The following is an 18,000-nucleotide window of genomic DNA, read 5'->3' as shown; positions in this document are numbered from 1 at the left end:
AAGCAAAAGTATGTATACTTACATGAAGAAGTATTTGCGCCTTCTGTTGATACAGATATTCTAATGGGAGACTCTATAAAACATAAAAATGGAGTGAAGCTTTATTGAGTCGTGCCACTTAGAAGTTAAAATGTTACCAGGCCCTGGAATTGCCTAGAAAAGCTATGCTAAAAAGCAGTGCAAAGAGCCAGACAGAAGCAGCCCTAAAACAAGTGAAGATGCGCACACTTCTGAAAGAGATAGAAAAGGAGAGAGCCCACCTGTAAAGACATCCCACAGACCAACGGTGAAGCGAGCGTTGGAGGAATCTCATTCTTGGCAAGGCCACACCACAAGTGAAATCGGTCATTCCTTGTCTTAGGTACAGGCTTGAAATGGGAGAGAATACCACTGCAGCAGCGTGGTCAATTTTCACACATTCAATTAACAAGAGTGAAAAGGTTTTTTTGGGGGGAGGGCAGTTTGGATCAGCCTAAACATCCTGACCAACACGGTGCCAAACAAAGTCGATGCAGGTTCCAGTGCAGCAGTCACACGAGGAGCTGACAGAACGTGCTGAACAAGCAAAACAGGTTAAGGATGTACAAGATTTACAAGGATGGAGGAAGAAAAAAAACAGCATTTTAGTATTGACAGGGCATAAGAAATGCAGGGAGGAAAATGAAACCTAAAGATTTTCAACCCTAGAAACTCAGAAGATAAAAAAAAAAAAACAAAAAAAACAAACTACTTAGTATTAAAGAAAGTTGAAAATCAACAGCTAAAACATCATATTCAGGTCACTTTTCAGGAAATATTGAAGACAATCTAACTTCCTTATAGAAGCACCATAGAACATTCAAAGCCTAGTTTCCTAACAATGCCTACTGGACCTGATAATGAAGTCTTCACACTGCACAAATATCTGAATGACAGGTAAAGAGGAATTTCCTTAATTCTTCGTTTTCCCTCTACCCCTTCCTGTCTTCCTTTTCTTGCTGCCCTACATTGCTTCCCTCTCTCAGATTCTGAAAAGCGGTGTTGAAAGCAAGAGTAAGTACTAAGGAGGTAGGAAGAAGAAGGCTGTGTAGGTTTCTCTGGGTGACCATAGCTTTGAAATGGTTTGGCCGTGGTGAGACATGGCAGCTGGGCCAAACCATGACTAGGGAGAGGAACAGTGCAGAAGAGTACTGAGCTCTGGGATCCCACACTTCTTCCTGAGACACACAACATAATATATTTAGCACTTCAGCTATCCTGGACTGTAAAATGGAAGGAAATAATGACTGTGTCATGACATTGTAAAATTAGCAAGTGAGTTACAGTCTTCATAAATTGAAAAATAAAACAGAGAAAAGCAAGCCATCACTTAACTTGAAAAGAGAGAGAGAAAGGAGACCATAAATTTGAAAGAAATCATGGAGGGATATATAAGAGAGTTTGGAGGAGAAAAGGAAGAGGACATTTATGTAATTATAAGATTAAAAGAAACTGAACTTTCAATCTTAACTGTCCACAAATTTTCTGCCAAATAAACACTATTTTTTAAAATTTCCCCAGGTTCTATTAACCACAAAAATAAAGTTAAGTGTACTGCTCACTCCTCATCAAGGGAATTTCTCATTGTAATAGATGGAGACCATTACAGAAAACCACAGCGATCAAAATGCAGAGTCAAGACACCCACTCCCAATGGACACATGTACAAAAACACTCCCACACCTTAGGCTCGAAGAACATTGCAAAAGGGGGGGGGCGTGGAAAGATTGTAACAACCTTTACAACAACAGCTCAGAGAGTGTGTGGTAAGAAGGCCTATCCCAGTAATGTTAGAAACTACACTCATGAAGACTCACCAACATGACTGCCTGAACATGGGCTGAACAAGGACAACAACAGACACGTCAACTGGACTTCGGAAAGCCCGCAAGACCTCAACCCAACACAAGAACTACAGGCAACTAAGGAATACTGAGAGTTGGAGAAACAGTCTTCCCCAGGGAAAAGCACACCAATTGGTTATCCAATACCAAATGGCAAACCCCAAAAGAATATATACAAGTAACATGTATATACACTGAACAGGTTATATTTAGGAATATATGCATATACATATACGTATGTATATTTAGGAATATATGCATATACATATCCGTATGTAACAATAATTAATGAAAAAAAAAAAAGAGGCCATGCATTTGAAAGAGGGAGAGGAGGGATATGTGAGAGGGTTTGAGGGAGAGGACAAAGAGAGAAATGATGTAATTATTTGTAATATCAAAAATAAAAGATAAATGAAATAACTGGGCATGGTGGTACAGGGCTATAACCCTCATTCGAGGGAGGCGGAGAAAGGAGGATCCCAAGGAGGATGTTAGGCTGAGCTATGTAGCAAATTTCTATCTCAAAACCAATTAAAAACTCAGTGGACTGAGTTACTCCACAACCAGGAGACAAACCGGTGAATTATGGTTATAGACAGGTTTGTAGATCTGGGCGATAATTATCTCATATCTTCCCAAACTATAATTACCACCAATAAATTTTATAGGCGAAATGAAAATAAACCAAACATTACAGTAACGTTTTTGAAAGGTCAAGCTGTGAGTTTTTGTTGTTGCTCTTTCACAATTAGTGAAACAGAACTCAGCAGCAGCATCCCAAAGGTCAGACATCAAATGCTGTGTCCACTGTCTAGACACATGTTCTCATTGCAATGGGTTCCTCAAGCACCCAAGAGAAGCACTCCCAAGGACAGAAAAATCTGATCTGGTTTCTCTTACACTTGTCTGCTATCACCAAATAGCATGTAGGATGTGATCTCTTTCTCTCCTATTTGTATCTTGAGCAAACCATTCAGGCACACAGCAAAGAACCATCCTGCCTTAGGTAAAATTCAGAAAGGCAGAAAGAAGGAAGCTGACAAGAAGGCTGGAGCAGAAAACAGGAACAGCCGAAATGTGGATGTAGCGGAGTGCTGATTAGTGGGAAGGGCAGCCAGCAGTAAAGCCTCTCATACTGGTTAGTAAAACTTGCCAGGCTTTTTTTTTTTTCCTTACCTGAGGACACATATGCTCTTTCAGTTGAGGCTGGCATGCCAGTGGTGAGCTCTGCAAAAAAGAAAAGGTGATAGGCGATTATGGGGTATGGCAGGAGGCTGGGATCCGAGGCCATTGCCTGCCTTCCAACTGCAAATGAGTGTGAGGAAGAAGTGCTGCGTGAAGACAGTCTAAATAAATACTTCTTCTTTCGTGGGAGAAGAGCGTGAGATGAATTATGCTAAGTAACTATGAGGAACCGTTTGCTCCCCCTGGGTTGAATGAGGAAGAAAGCACTTGAGAGAAAGACGGTAGGCTTCTTGGAAAGGAAAAAGAAATGGGGAATTGCGGGAATCAAGGCCACTGTCATACCAAGCCCTGAGGAAGAATTTCTAATGTTGAAGAGTTTTGAAAATTACTGTTTTGTTAAAAAATGAAAGCACACAATGTTCTCTGTCAGGATTGGCACATGACGGCAATTTCTAGTAGGTAATTCTCCATATTGCCACAGTTACTCGAGATGGGAGCATTATCACATGTTGGCCACTCTGGACAGGGCATATGTGAGCAGGTAGGTTCCCGAAGGAATGAAGGATAAACATGCATCAGCCGGAACACCATAATACAGAAACTTATGAGACTTATTTAAGAATCTAAAATTGCTTTCTTAATGCCTTATGGATGTATTAAAGGGGGTTACACTGTCCAAAAAAGCTCAGTATTAAGCCCTAAGACTAGCTTTAGTTTACTAACAGATTCTAGTACTTTTGAAAGGCAGTTTCATGATACTGAGATGATGTAAAGGTATCATTACAGAATCATTCAACCCTGACTGGGTATAAGTTATCAAACAATGTATATTCTTACCCTCCTGAAACAGGACAAAGAGAAGCCAAGTCTCTTGTGATGCTAGTAACCATACAAAATTTACTACGTCTGCCTGAAAATGCTGAGGAGGTCAAATACACTACCATTTTATGTCTAAATTAATCCATGGTTAATCATAGAGACGTACTCATTACTAATGCAATTGTACCATGTAGGACTAGCCTAGCAGGAAGAATAATTGACTGAAATGATAATATTCCATCAACTTCTGAAAATTTTCTAGGGATAAAAGAGTTTGAGAAACTAGAGGGAAAGAAAAAAAAATAAAAAGTCATGTGAGATTCGGAAGAGATGATCAAGTATCATGGGTTCATATACCAAAGATCAGAAATGTGTCTTTTGGTCAACCTGGATGCTAACCTCCTAGTGTAAAGTGTGGATGATCAACCTTCCTTCCTCAGGGGTTCTAAGGACTATCATTCACAGAGTAAGACTGTTTTCAAGACATCTAAGTTTCCTACACCTGTTCTCATGCCCACTAGAAATGGGACAAAGTAAAAGGACTTGACTATGAGGCTTCTTTGAAATTTCTCATACAGGAGGCAGTAGAGAAGATGTTCTCGGCTGACTAAGGGGGCACACCTGTTTCTGAAGCAGCAACAAGTAGCTTTATTGATTTGGGCTGTGAAAAATAAAATAAGGTTGCTCTTCTTTGGAAAAATGTAATCTGAGAGAAACTTATTTTTTTAAACCAAGATTCACAACAGCTGTTCTTCCGTAGGCAGGCCCGCAAGGAGCATAACGCTGTCGAACCGTGCACCCACAGTGGAAGAGGCGCCCTCCTTCTGCCCTTCAGAATACATCAATGACTTGACCACCACATTGATGCCTGACAAGGGTTGGGCAAAGACCCAAGCCCAACTCAATATCAAAATCTTCTTCACATTTATTTTTGGCAAACCAAGTGTTTGTCTACTGTGACCTTCAAAGAAAATTAAGAGAGAGAGGAGAGAGGGAGAAGAAAGGAGAGAGAGGGAGAGAGATTCTCAAAGACTTCAGAGCGGAGGACAGGTTGACCATAACTTCCTGTTATGATTGAATCTGCATTAGACAAATGCTCATAAAAGCAAATGGTTACAAGAAGGATACAGAGGCTACTGAAAATAGCCCCCCTTCCTAAATTACATACTTATCCTGGAGATCTTTAAAATATCTTTAATGACTGTGGTTTCAGTTTAAAAAAAATATTTCCTGAATTAATATTGAGGAAATACAAGCACTGAGCTTAACAAGTAAAACAGTAGACACTTTAAAGAGACTTTTTGCTATTAAGAAAAGTGAATCTTATTAATACAACACAGAAAGCTTTTTTTCCCTGTGTGCAGGATTCAAAGATTTGAACAAAAAACTTGCTGGTTTTCAGCATGATTGGAATTTTACATTCCACTTACAGATTTAAAAATCTTAAGTCCAACAGTCCCCTCAATGAGCAGCTAAGCAAGGTATTTTAGTATACTGAGTTGGCATATTGCATTTGCGAATGTCCGCCCGATGGATGGTGTAAATAGTGAGGCTTTAGAATCACCAGGAATTGAGCACTGTTGACAAACGCATGCTCAGTACACATGGAAACACAAACAACATTGCTGTATTTTTCATATTGGAATAACTTTTAATAAATGGAATCCAGTATCACGTTGCAATAGCTGATAAAACTCTTCTGGAAAATAATTTTTCTAACAAATATGAATGCATGACTTATTTGAGACTTTGTCATGGGCATAATGAGAACATAAATATTCAGAAAAATACACACACCCACATACCATAACACCTGAGCACATTTAATATACATTATGTGATTCTTTACTTTCCCAAACTTTCAAATCTCTACTATTCATACAAAAATTGTGAACAAAATTATTTTTGAAGTGGCTGCAGTGGTAAAACATGAACCTAAGAACATCTTTGAGTATCTGAATTTTAATTGTCCTTAATATATGAGCAGCTGAGAGGTTTTCAAATTAATAATTACTAGAGGGATATTATGCATGATCTGTCATATTCTAATCATATTATTAATGTATGTTAGCTTTTCTGAGCACCATATGTAATATAACATATATGGAGAATGACTAACAAATTTTAAAATCTGTTTGATTTTAGGTAATTTAGTCAGGAGGAAGAGGCAAGGAATTTCCCTTTTAATTTCAGGGCAGTCTGATTTATATAGCAAGTTCTACATCAGCTAGGGCTACACAGTGGGACCCTGTCTCAAAATAAATATATAAATAAAAACTAAATAAAACCTATTTGGTGTTCTTCCCAGCATTACCCCACATGCTATTCAGCAATATATTTCCCTCAACACTGTCTGTGAGAGAGGGAAAGGCCTAGACCTATGACCCACATGAGCCAAATTTTATAAACATTAATTGATAATCCGTTTAAACTTTATTTTTAAAAAATCTTTTCTTTTCCTGTTTCTCAAATGGAAGAGCAATGGCTATGGGCTCAATTGTTCCCATGAGAGCTTGACTCTTATATAATTTTTTTTCTCCTGATTAAAAGAAAAAACTTAAGATAGGACGGAGTAGTTATTTATTCTTCCATATTAACCTTTGAAAAGATAGCATTACCTTAATTAATGTATAAACCAATGAGGTCTGCAGTTCTCACCTTTGACCCTTTATTCTAATATCCAAGAGTATTCCTAGAGCTTGTTAGCTAAGAATTCATTGTGAAATTAGGATTTCTTAGAGAAAGAACGAGCCAAATAACTAGATAAAAAATGAGCCCAGGGCATGTGAGCTGATAGAAATCGTGTGTGGCCTTTGCCCCTGAATTTTATAATTCACCACAGGAAGATTAAGACCTGACATAAAGTGTGTACGAAAATCAACATTAGACACCAGCAGGTTGCAAGGATTTACATATGTTTGCTCCTGCAAATCCTTTTTTTTCAGTTCCTGAACAAGTGGAAAGGCATCAGAAGGGGCAAAAGATAAACAAATTCTTCAGATGTAGCTTAATAAGTGAGTGACTATGTGTGTTTTCTTTTCTAAGTGCTTGAGTATTTTGGCAATATGGTCACTATTTCATTGAGGCAAATGAAAAAAAAAAACAAAAAAAAAACCGACAAGGAATTTTTTAGATTTGTATTATTTCATTTATCTCCAGGTGCTAATCTAGAGAGAGGTGCATAGTCACATGTTGGTGGGCTTTTTCTGTGCCGGTGGAGCAGTGGGCAAGACATCTTTCTGGTCAGGGGTAAACTGTTCGTAAATTCTCTGGGTCAGATCGCAGAGTGCAGCAGAATCTCTGCTAATCATCTGCTTCCTAGCCCAAACGCTGTTGAGATACCAAGGACCCAGCCACGGAATATGGCAAAGTGGGAGCTTAAACCAGAAGCAGAGTTGAAGGCATGAAAAGTGAGGGATATAGGAGATGGTAAGGGTTTGTGGTTGTTTTGTTTCTTTGTTTGTTTGTATTTCAAGTTTAAACCCATCTGAAACAGTTCAAAGGTAGAAGAAATAGAAAGCAGTCACATGACCCCGTTGCATGAGCTTTTTGAGATGCCTGTGTACAAGTCCATCTCCGTGAGGGTGTGATCTTCCCCATCGTCACCCTGTCTCTCTGTCTGACACCACTAAGCCTCCCTGTTCATGACAAGTGACTCTGCCTCAACTGTCTGGGTATTCACATACATTCAGATGTAGAGTGAGCTAATGTGGACTAGGGAGTAAAAACAAACTTAGGTCACATTTTGCTTTCTAGTACTTTTCTTTTCCTAAAATAGTTTTATTTCCCATCGTAAGAACCTCATTCCATTTCGTTTATGAAAAGACATTTTTTTCAGTACAATATATTCTAATCATGTATTCTCCTCCTAGATATTCAGTGCCCTTTGCGAGGGTCGAATGAGGATGACCTACTCTTAACATCCCACCTCTCACTGCTCCTGGGATTCTGTACTCTCCCATTTCTGATGCTGTAAGTGATTAAGAGCCCAGGACAGGGATGGGAAGTAGCTTGGCTGTCTGTCTACTGCTTTCCTAGAATGTAACAGAATTTGTTTTGTTGTTTGTTTGGTTTTTATCTATAAAGCCACTGTATTCACTGAGTGTAGTAGCATAGGCCTATAATCCCAATGCTCCCATGGTAGAGGCAAAATGGGTCGCAAATAAACATCACTCTCTACTGTGTAGGAAATTCAAGGCTAACCTAGGCTACAGGCTCTGCCAGAAAAACAAACAAGCAAAAATAAATCACACACAAAAAAATACTCTATAAAATAGTCTATGAACATCCTTAGGGGGAGGGGTCAGGTTTAAAAAGGAAAAAGAAGTCTCAATATAATAAATGCCTCTAACTTTTTCTTCTCAAAAGTGAAATTTATCAACACTGTATATTCAAATTTGAACTTTAGAGCAGGACTTGAAATTTAATTGGACAGCTTTTTTATGTGAGAAACTTGAGAACGAATATTATCTTTTTTTTTTTTTTTCGAGACAGGGTTTCTTTGTGTGGCCTTAGCTGTCCTGGACTCACTTTGTAGAACAGGCTTGCCTCAAACTCACAGCAATCCATCTGCCTCTGTCTCCCAGAGTGCTGGGATTAGAGGTGCGTATAACCATGCCCAGTGTTATCAAACTTTCACTACTTCCAATTTAACACTAACATAAAAAGACTCTCTAGATTTTTCCTGGACTAATACAGTGGTGGATTGTTACTCTTTAATCCTATAATCCTGAAGCCATGAAATAATCAATATAATCATAGTATAAACAGTGCTACCACCAACTCTAGTTTTATTTTGCTGGGAGTATATAGTATGTATATTCACAAAAATCCAAACTGAGTGCCAGAATCAAAATACATAATCATTTATCATGAAGACATTAAAATACAATGAAGAGAACAACTTTCAAAACATGATATAGAGTTCATGATGTTCTAAAAAAAGAGAAATTATTATGTGATTTTTTTAAAATCATGTTCTATACCACAGTAAAGAATAAGCTACTGAAAAGTATTAATCCCTAAATTTTAAATTCTGTGCATCAATTCTATAAAATTTCAAGTGGAATAAAGTAATAATAGCAAAACGGTCTGATTAACCTGCATTGATTAAAGAGCAAAGAGACATTGTACTTGCTCATATACATTTTACATGGCACTTTCATATTAATTAACATAAGCAGGGCCTCTAAAACTAGTAATTGAAACCACTTTTCATCATTTTTCCTTTACTCCCAACAGAGAGAAGTATCTAAAAGTGAAAAGTAAATCAGCATTGATTACACTCTCCTGGAACTTTCCTTGGAAGTCCAGAGAAGAACCGGCAGACCCTGCTCCATAGTTTTCATTCCATTCCTTTTCCCTGCCATATTGTGTCATGTGAGAATCAAGAGAGAGACTAACCCACTCTCCTAAGGAATTAAACCCTACCATTATTTACTCTTCTGACGATGAGCTGGCATTTTTACCTTACTACTCCAAAAGACCATTTCCTTAGGATAGTTTTTAATCTCTCCCAAGAAGCAGAGAAATCAGGACTGGGATTATAAAAATGCACAATCATTTCAAGCCACAATACACAAAGGGAAGTTCTTGGAGGAGCACCTGAGAGTCCCAAGGTTTGAAGAAGCATTGCTAGGCTATCATCAGCCCCTAGACAAGACCTTCAGAGGGTTGGCTACTGAGTTATAGAAGACAAAAGCCAGCAGCAGCTCCTGCCTTCTGATTTTCTAAGAGGGCTGAGGGAAGTTCTTAACTAGTAGGTAGTACTTACCACCTCTATGTCATTCATTCAGTTAGGAAATCCTCCCAGGAACAGCTCTCAGGAAGCTCAGTAAGACGCCTTTACAAACTAGGAAATTCATTGCTTCTGAGGTGTTTCTAATTTCAAAATTAATAGCGCTAAAAAGTCAATGTATCTAACTTTATTAGCTTGGTGTAATCGCTTTAAAATGCATATTGGAACTTAAAAATGTCAGGACTTGTATATAAATGAAATAGATGTATTCATTCAGGTGCATTCACACACACATATATGATACAGATATATTCACTGTAACTATTTTATGTATGCAGATAATATATATATATATATATATATTCCATTACTATGCAATACACATGTATTGTGTATATCAGCTCACAGAATTAAGACCTTAGCAAAGGACACAAAAGATGCCTCTAGTGTTTGTCTTCCTTTCCCATGTTTTTCATTTGTTCATATTCATCGATTTGTCACACGTCTTGGGCAGCAGGTGTCTTACCGTTTGAGTCAACAATGGTGATGTTGGCAGAAGCGCTGTCATTTCCTAACTTGCTGATCACTTTGCACATATACTCCCCGGAATCGGCCAGCGACGCTTTATTAATGCGGAGTTCTGACTTCCTGTGAGATCGAGACCAGAGCAGTGTAAGCAAGTCGCTGGAGTCCACCTCCACATCGGTCAGTGATAAAATGCACTTTTCTGGGTTCAGGATTCTCAGACTCCCCCTCCTACCCTGCGCATGCAACATGAAACTGTCGCTTGCTATCACGTCAGTTCAGCAGTGTGTTTCTGCCACATCAAACATTGCCTCTGACGTAGTCTTAATTTTATCACATAGGCGGGTAAAGTTGGTCCTCTCTGAACGTGTTCTTCAGTCCTCCACCACCACTCCCGATCATGTTACACCTTAGGTTTCCTTAAAATTAGCTGGCAGCTTTTCTTTCCTTCCTACATCTCAGTGAAGGAAACATGCACACAAGTAACATTGTGTGGACTGACCAGGTTATGTTCAGGAGCACATATGTGTATACATATGTTTATGCATGCTCTAATAATTAATGAAAAAGAGGCCATGAATTTGAAGGAGAGTGGGAACAATGACACGTTATAAAATAACTGAAAGTTTCCCACATTTCTGACAGATAGACAATAAAGTGATCTAAATACTTGATAAATCGTTTCCATAGAAATTACAATGATTCTTAATGTTACTCCACTGAGAAGTGCAAAGCTTTCTTATCTATCCTAGACCTCACTAAATGTTTCTTTCTACTAGGACTTAAAAAAAAAACATTTTATTTCTTCCAAACCTTTATCCTTATTTTTAAGATTATAATTTATTATGACATTTCCTCCCTCCAAGCCCTAAATACCATTCACCCCTTCCCACTCTTCTTCAAATTCATGATCTCTTTTCCTTTTATTTCTTTCTCTTTTTTCATTCCCAGAAGAAAAGAAAGGTATCTTCCCTGAAGTTGCCATTGCTGGCCACAAGGTACCACACAAATAATTGTTAATCCTGGAACAAACATTCCTGCTACAGTAGCACGATGTTATAACCCTCTGAACACTAAATCAATACTCACCATTTCTTTAATATGGATACCATTGGGATGTGCACTTTGTCTCCTTTGTTGTATCTAATCTAAGCCTGATATCTAAACTGTCTTTGAGTTACAAAAATTCGGAACTACCAGAATTGGCTCAGTGTGGTGGAAATTGGGGAGCCCATGCTGACCCAAAATTCATTTCAGTAAGGATAGCTTGAATTCATGGCAAACCTCCTGATCAGTGTGGTGAAGAGGTAAGGCCTCCACATATTCATGTGTTTCAATGCTTGGTCCATAGGGAGTGGCACTAGTAGGAGGTGTGGCCTAGTTGGAGGAAGTGTGTCACTGTAGATGTGGGCTTTGCGGATATAGATGCTCAAGTCTGGCTAGTGTGACTCAGTCTCCTCTTGGCTGCCTATGGATCAAGATGTAGAACTTGGCTCCTCCAGCACTATGTCTGCCGACACTCTGCCCTGCTTCCTACCATGATGATAACAGAGTAAACATCTGAAACTATAAGCTAGCCCCAATTAAATGTTTTCTTTTATAAGAGTTGCAAGGTCAGGATGTATTTTCACAGCAATGAAAACCCTAACTAAGACACTCAGTCTCCCAAGTGATGGGATCATAAACATGAGCCACCACTCTATGCTTACTATCCGATGTTCTGTTTTTGGCATCTGGAGTCATGCCCTGTAGAGAGGACAATAGAGAGGAAAGAGAGAAGGAAGGGAAAATGGCAATATTTGTGGGCTGCTCTCATGCTTTGCTATTTTCTCTAAATTTTATGGTATTTTTGCAACATGGTATTAATCATCAGGTAGATACTATGGTTCCAAATTTTATTCTTCCTCCTCACTAGCCTAGAACGTGGCATCACACAAAATTCTACACATATACCCTTGTGCCTCTGATAAGTCATACTTTTCCCCAACATTGAGTGTCTTGTGTGTCTACTTTAATGATCTTAGTGATCTTCAAAGGCTATCTTTAGTGCTAAGCCCTTTGTTGTACAGAAATTTTAATCAATCAACATGGCTGCTCTGGCAAGGTATCATATCCAAATACCTTCTAGGTCTATGTGATGGAATGCAGACACACTCTGGAGTTGGCTGGAATACAAACATGTCCATAGGATACATCTTTAATACCAAACAATGAAGATAAGGTGAGTTTATAGAAGGAAGCAGCCATCTTTGAAAATGATGTCTAATTGAGGGGCAGACCAAGTGACAAATCAGAGAAAAATATGACAGAGAGTCAGAGATAGGATATGCCTGACTCTCATGAGAATAGAACAGGAAAGAAAGGCTACTGAAGAGCATCTCAGAGTGTAAGAGGGGCCTTCTTACTGAGTGGTTTTTACTGGGACAGTTTTATAGACTCAGGTTGCAGAGAGAACAAGCTAGACACAGGTGAAGACAGAAAGAGCCAGAGAATGAAGAGCTACAATATTAAAACATATTATCAGAATTAGTTTGAGGTAGCACAATTCAGTCAGAAGCCAAGAAATGCTGGTTTGAGTCAGTCAGTTTGGAGAGGAGTTTGGGCCAGAACAGCTGAGTTGAACCAGCAAGCGAGAGTTTAGAAAGAGATAAAAAGGCTTAAGAATGGCTCTCAGCTCCTCCCCTCCTCTGAGGCAATAAAAACAACATTTATACTTTGTTAAGCTTTTCATGATCAGACCATGCAACTGAAGCTTCTTTCTCCATATCTAAATTCTGGCCACTTCTGCTGGCATTATTGTGAAAACTTTTCACTGTACTTTTCTCACCACATCTCCTGTCCAGACCCAGTACACACGCTTCTGAGCAGACAGTAATTTTAAACCACTGCTGTCCTCACAACAGCACAACACACTATGCTGTCCCTGGCTGGTCTTCAGGCAATACTGGATACAAACATGAATGGGCCAAAGAAGTGTTCAGATGTTCCTGTTCATGCCATCACAGGACCAAACATCCCTAATGCAGAGAGCGGTAAGAGAGATGGAATGTGAAAGGGGCAGTGATAGTTTTAGGTGGCACAGACCCAGGGGAGCCATGGCCAGATCAACTTGTCTGAAAAGTTACTTCTGCTAGATGTACCAACAAAATGGTACAATTTACCCGTGTTGGGGGTAGAGGGAGTAACCATAACAGATGGGTTCTATACTCAAAAACCTTGGAAAATATTAAAGTCCGCCCCTCAAGTTTTTCAGAATCTTTACTATAACTACAAGGCTATCCAGTAAAATCTCTCAACTTGATCAGTGCTTTTTCTTTCACATAATATACCTATTCATACTTTCGGGTAAATAATGGTCCCCAGAAGAAATTGTCAGATGTACTATAATAGCTTTGTTTATCTAAGTAACTGAACCAGCCAGGACTGTTTGAGAAATAGTTGTGCATTAACCACAAAGGATCCTCAAAGACAAGTTTCCCTAAGGTACCTCTGAAAAGCAAACTGGACCATGTTCACCCAAAATATCACGACAGGGAGAAAGATATTCCATGCTAATAATAAGTAACAGCCCCTAAAATAATCAAACTGCAACAACATTGGAGCGTCCCTTCTCAGGTTCTTCTGTCACTGTGCCAGGCTTTAGAATACTCAAATACACATTTCCTAATGAATTAACAACTTCATTATATACTTGGTCCATCTGTGATCACTTTCCTTCATGGTAAATATTTTTGAAGAAAAGAAATAAAAGCATAAACACTGTAGTAAGATTTTTATTTTTTTTAGCCAAAAATATAGTAAAGTTTTCTGAAAGAATTTTTCTGTCTCATTTGTGAAATAACAGATGGTAACAACAAATTGTGAAGAAGATCAGAAAATATCCTGATTGTCAATATCAGAGGAAAGGTATTTTTCTGTTTTTTATCTTTTTTTGTTTTCTTTTTTGGTTTTAATTTTTTCAAGGCAGGGTTTCTCTGTGTAGCCTTGGCTGTCCTGGACCCCCTTTGTAGACCAGGGTGGCCTTAAACTCACAGAGATCCACCTGCCTCTGCCTCTCTGATGGCTGGGATTACAGGTGTGCACCACCATGCCCAGCAGATGGTAAAATTTTTAACATAAAAAAATGGACTTTTTATGTTAAGACCCAAAATTCTGAAATCAGACAATTAGAGCAATATTCCAAGACTGTATAGCAATCAAGAAGCCCCAATCTTCCCAATTATAAATCTAGGAACAACCATATGTTGGTATATAAAGACCTCTCTCTTGACCCTGCACAATTTAATATTTTAACTGTTGAACTGGAGTGAACTATAAGAAAAAAGGTAATTACATTTCCAGTTGACATAATCTTTAAAGGATACTTCTAAAACCTAAATGCTCCTGATAGGCCTGGGCGGGCCATGCTTCCTGGAAGACAAACTTCAGTAATACAATCACATGGTATGACTGGACAGAAGGTGGGTCATTTCCTGTGTTCAAAAAGAGGTCTCAATATCAGGGCTTCTCAGGAGTTTCATACAGGCCTCTAAGGTGTACTTCCAAGCCAAGCATTAGGTGTGGCCATGCCATAACTGCCATAGAGCATGTTCCTGGGAATGTCGGACAGAACATCAATAGCCCAAGAGCAAGATTCCGCTCGATCAAGACATGCCTAACAGATACGATCAGGTTCAGAAACCAGTGTAAAAACACCCAAGGAGTAAGAGATGTAGCAACTCCAAGGCACAGACAAGGTGGATTTCAAGTAGCCTATCTCTAACCCAGCTTTTTAAAGACAGTCTTTCTTAAAAACTGAGAAATTTGACCAAGTTTCCCAACATAGGCCATTTAGGAGAAGGTCTCCATTCAAGCAGCTTATGAATGTGTGCATTTGTAGGTGAGTGTGTATGCACGTCTTCAGTTTTGCTTCAGAAGTCAAGCTGCTGTCAGTGAGAAGGATGCAGAAGAAGAAGTGGACCTTATTAGACAATAGAACCGGACACCATACTGAATGTCCACGTAAACCATACAAAATGGCTACCTGGCATATAGGAAAATTAGGATTTCTCACATAGCATTCCAATGCCCTGCCGAAGTGTTTCAGCAGCTAAGAAAGGGACTATAAGTAAACCTTTCTGATATAAAGCTCTTTGTCCAAAGTGTGGCCAATGAAAACAAGACAATCTCCAATTCATTCATTCATTCATTCATTCATTCATTCATTCATTCATTCATTCATCCATCTCTCCCTGTGTAGAGAGGAGCTCTTCCCACCACCCCTGTGTGGAAGTCAGAGGACAGCCTGTGGGAATCAGTTTTCCCCTTCTTTCTTTATATGGGTTCTTGGGTTTGATTCCAGGTCACCAGGCTTGGTGGCAAACATCTGGATCCTGCTGAGCCATGTCACTAGCCCCAAAGCAGCTATTTGCTAAAATCTTCAAACGGTTTTTGAATAAGCAAAACCACTTCTCCAAACCAAATGAAAGTACAGGCTGAAATGAAAAGCTGAAGCAAAATCAGGGTTATATAAACATGTGTGAGAGGTTTGCATTTCACAGGGCTAATCCAGAGGAGATATTTCAGTGAAGCCAATCTGCCAGGCCCAAAGCCTTCTACTAGTTTTCTTAATCCAAATCATCCACCAGGCACCGACAACAGAAATAGAGGAATAAACAGATACACAACAGAGAGGTTCCCATTTCTTTTAATTGGTCCCACACTTGCCAAATAAAGCAAACAAAGGCTTAAATATGAATTCAAACTCAGGACAGTCATTTCTTAGGAAGAGGAAGGGATCAAGAGGGAGGTGAGTTTGCACAATGACAGAAACTACATATTGGTATGAAATCTTTGCATAATGCTAAGGGATTAAAAGGAAATTTTGGCTGCCATGTACAATCTAGAGAATAAAAGAGGACAAAGCCTAGACTAAGGACTGAAGGAGTCAACATTTGATCTAAACAGTCTCCCAGGGAAAGCCTACACCTCAAATTAAAATTCACCTCTGCTTAGTTATTCACAGCCAAAGATTAAGTTTAAGTCTCATGACCAGCTAACCAATGCAACATATTCCTAGTCTTGGGATCTAGGTAACGAAAAGTATTATGTGTATTTGAACATGAAAATAATGGCTTTTACTGATAGCCTGAGTTTATGCCAACCTCTGTATTCTGAATTCATATAATAAAATCACAGGTAGTTATGAAGTAACATGAATGCTAGAGTAGGGCCTATTTAAATCCGAGGTTTATTTATTAAATTTACGACCTATAGAAAGAAGCTTATGTAAATTCATTCTCAAGGGGTGATTGTTTTTTAAATGGCATAATAATCATAATGCTCATTCTGTTTGTTTATAGGATAAGCAGAATAACAGAGCATTTTGCTGATGTTAAACTTAGACTTTGTTGGTTGGATACTCCAAAATCTGACAGCACTATTTTTAAAGAGCTTCAGAAATGATAAACCTTCTGATTGTGAAAATCAATGAACTGATCTTTGCTTTTTGTGCCAAGAGTAATTTACAATCACATGGCTTGAATAAATTTCTCCCCATTTATTTCTTGGCCGTGAAGCTGGAATTGAGGTGAATAATTTCTGAACATTCGCCTTTCTGGTGTGGTGCGAATTATATTAGTATGTAGACAGTGCTCAAAGCTGTCTGGACCCATGCAGTCAATATGAAAATGCCTTCCTGAATGCTAATGGTACTTTAGATGTTACCCAGCCAGGCAATTGATTAAGCTTTTACGTGCATATGTGTCCTCTTCAGAAACACACTTGTATTAAGTCTTCTCGCATCTCTGTTCCTTTTCCACACTATTTACCCAATTTTACTTGTGGTTTTTTTTTTTTTCCACATATGAAATGCAGGATATGCATTCTTCAAAAAGTTTATGCTCCCCACTCAGCCCAAATCAGCCTCTCCTCCATGCCCCTCCATCTTTGACTCCAATAGTGTGTTTCGGCACACAAGTCTGTAATTCCCATGTTTTATTAGGACTAAAATAGATCCTCTCCATACAAGCTGAGGACTGCCTATGCACAGAGAGGAGGTCTTCCACTTCTCTCACTGGCTACATCCTGGCATGAAGCCTCTCACAAACTCTTAAATACTATTGCTATTAGTGGGCCAGCTCATAACTAGGAATGTTACCTGGCATGCATACATAACGTAATTTGTCCGGTTGATAAAGTCAGAACTAACTGAAAAACCTGTTCAATCCTGTAGCTACACGTATCTTAACTTCCATGAAGAATCATGTTTATCTTTTCAACTCTTCTGCTATTCCCTGATTTCTCCTCCTCCCTCCATGATTCCCACTTTCCAAGATACAGTATGGGGTAAGTATGGCTTTTTATTTTTTATTTAAAAAAAAAAAAACTGAGTTTTATTTTAGTCTTTTTGCAATTTCTGTGACTCTAGGTAAAATATAATATATTTGACTCTTGATTTTTCTTTTCAGTTTTTTGTAGTTGTTTCTAAACAGGATCATGCTATGTAGCTCAGCTAGCCTTAAGTATGTGGTAATCTTGCTTCATTCACCTTTCAAGTCTGGGGTGCAGGGGAGTGCCAAGCTTGACTCTCAGTTTTCCAGGCTACAAAATGAGTCATCACACGCCAACTACTCTAATTTTGGGGTGGGGGGAGTTAGACAGGTTTATTCTGGGTAGCTTCGGCTGTCCTGAAACTCACTGTACAGACCAGGCTGGTCTCAAACTCAAATGAACCTCCTGCCTCTTGAGCGCTGGGATTAAAGGCATGTGCCACCACCCAGTCTAGTACTGCTGTTGTTTCTAAGTAACATTATGTTAAAAAAAAAAAAAGTGTCTTGGCTCTTGATATTATTATGTGTTGTATCTCTGAAATGTCACCCACTGCATATGTGA

General features: G+C 38.8%; 1 protein-coding gene across 3 annotated transcripts in view; it reads right to left on the bottom strand.

Annotated features, from left to right (window-relative positions):
* The window catches only part of Nrg1 (neuregulin 1), a 192,368-nt gene that overhangs the window by 132,531 nt on the left and 41,837 nt on the right, over positions 1 to 18,000 (bottom strand). For all 3 annotated transcript variants that reach the window (XM_055593338.1, XM_055593337.1, XM_055593340.1), the window contains exons 3-5: positions 10,130 to 10,251; positions 3,039 to 3,089; positions 23 to 73 (exon numbers count right to left, since the gene is read on the bottom strand). In XM_055593338.1, coding sequence (XP_055449313.1) covers positions 23 to 73; positions 3,039 to 3,089; positions 10,130 to 10,251 — 224 coding nt within the window. The remainder of the gene's footprint in view (positions 1 to 22; positions 74 to 3,038; positions 3,090 to 10,129; positions 10,252 to 18,000) is intronic.

The sequence above is a fragment of the Psammomys obesus genome, unplaced genomic scaffold, assembly GCF_907164565.1.
Source record: "Psammomys obesus unplaced genomic scaffold, mPsaObe1.curated_primary_1811, whole genome shotgun sequence".
NCBI lineage: Eukaryota > Metazoa > Chordata > Mammalia > Rodentia > Muridae > Psammomys > Psammomys obesus.
This window is presented reverse-complemented; position numbering and strand designations above follow the sequence as displayed.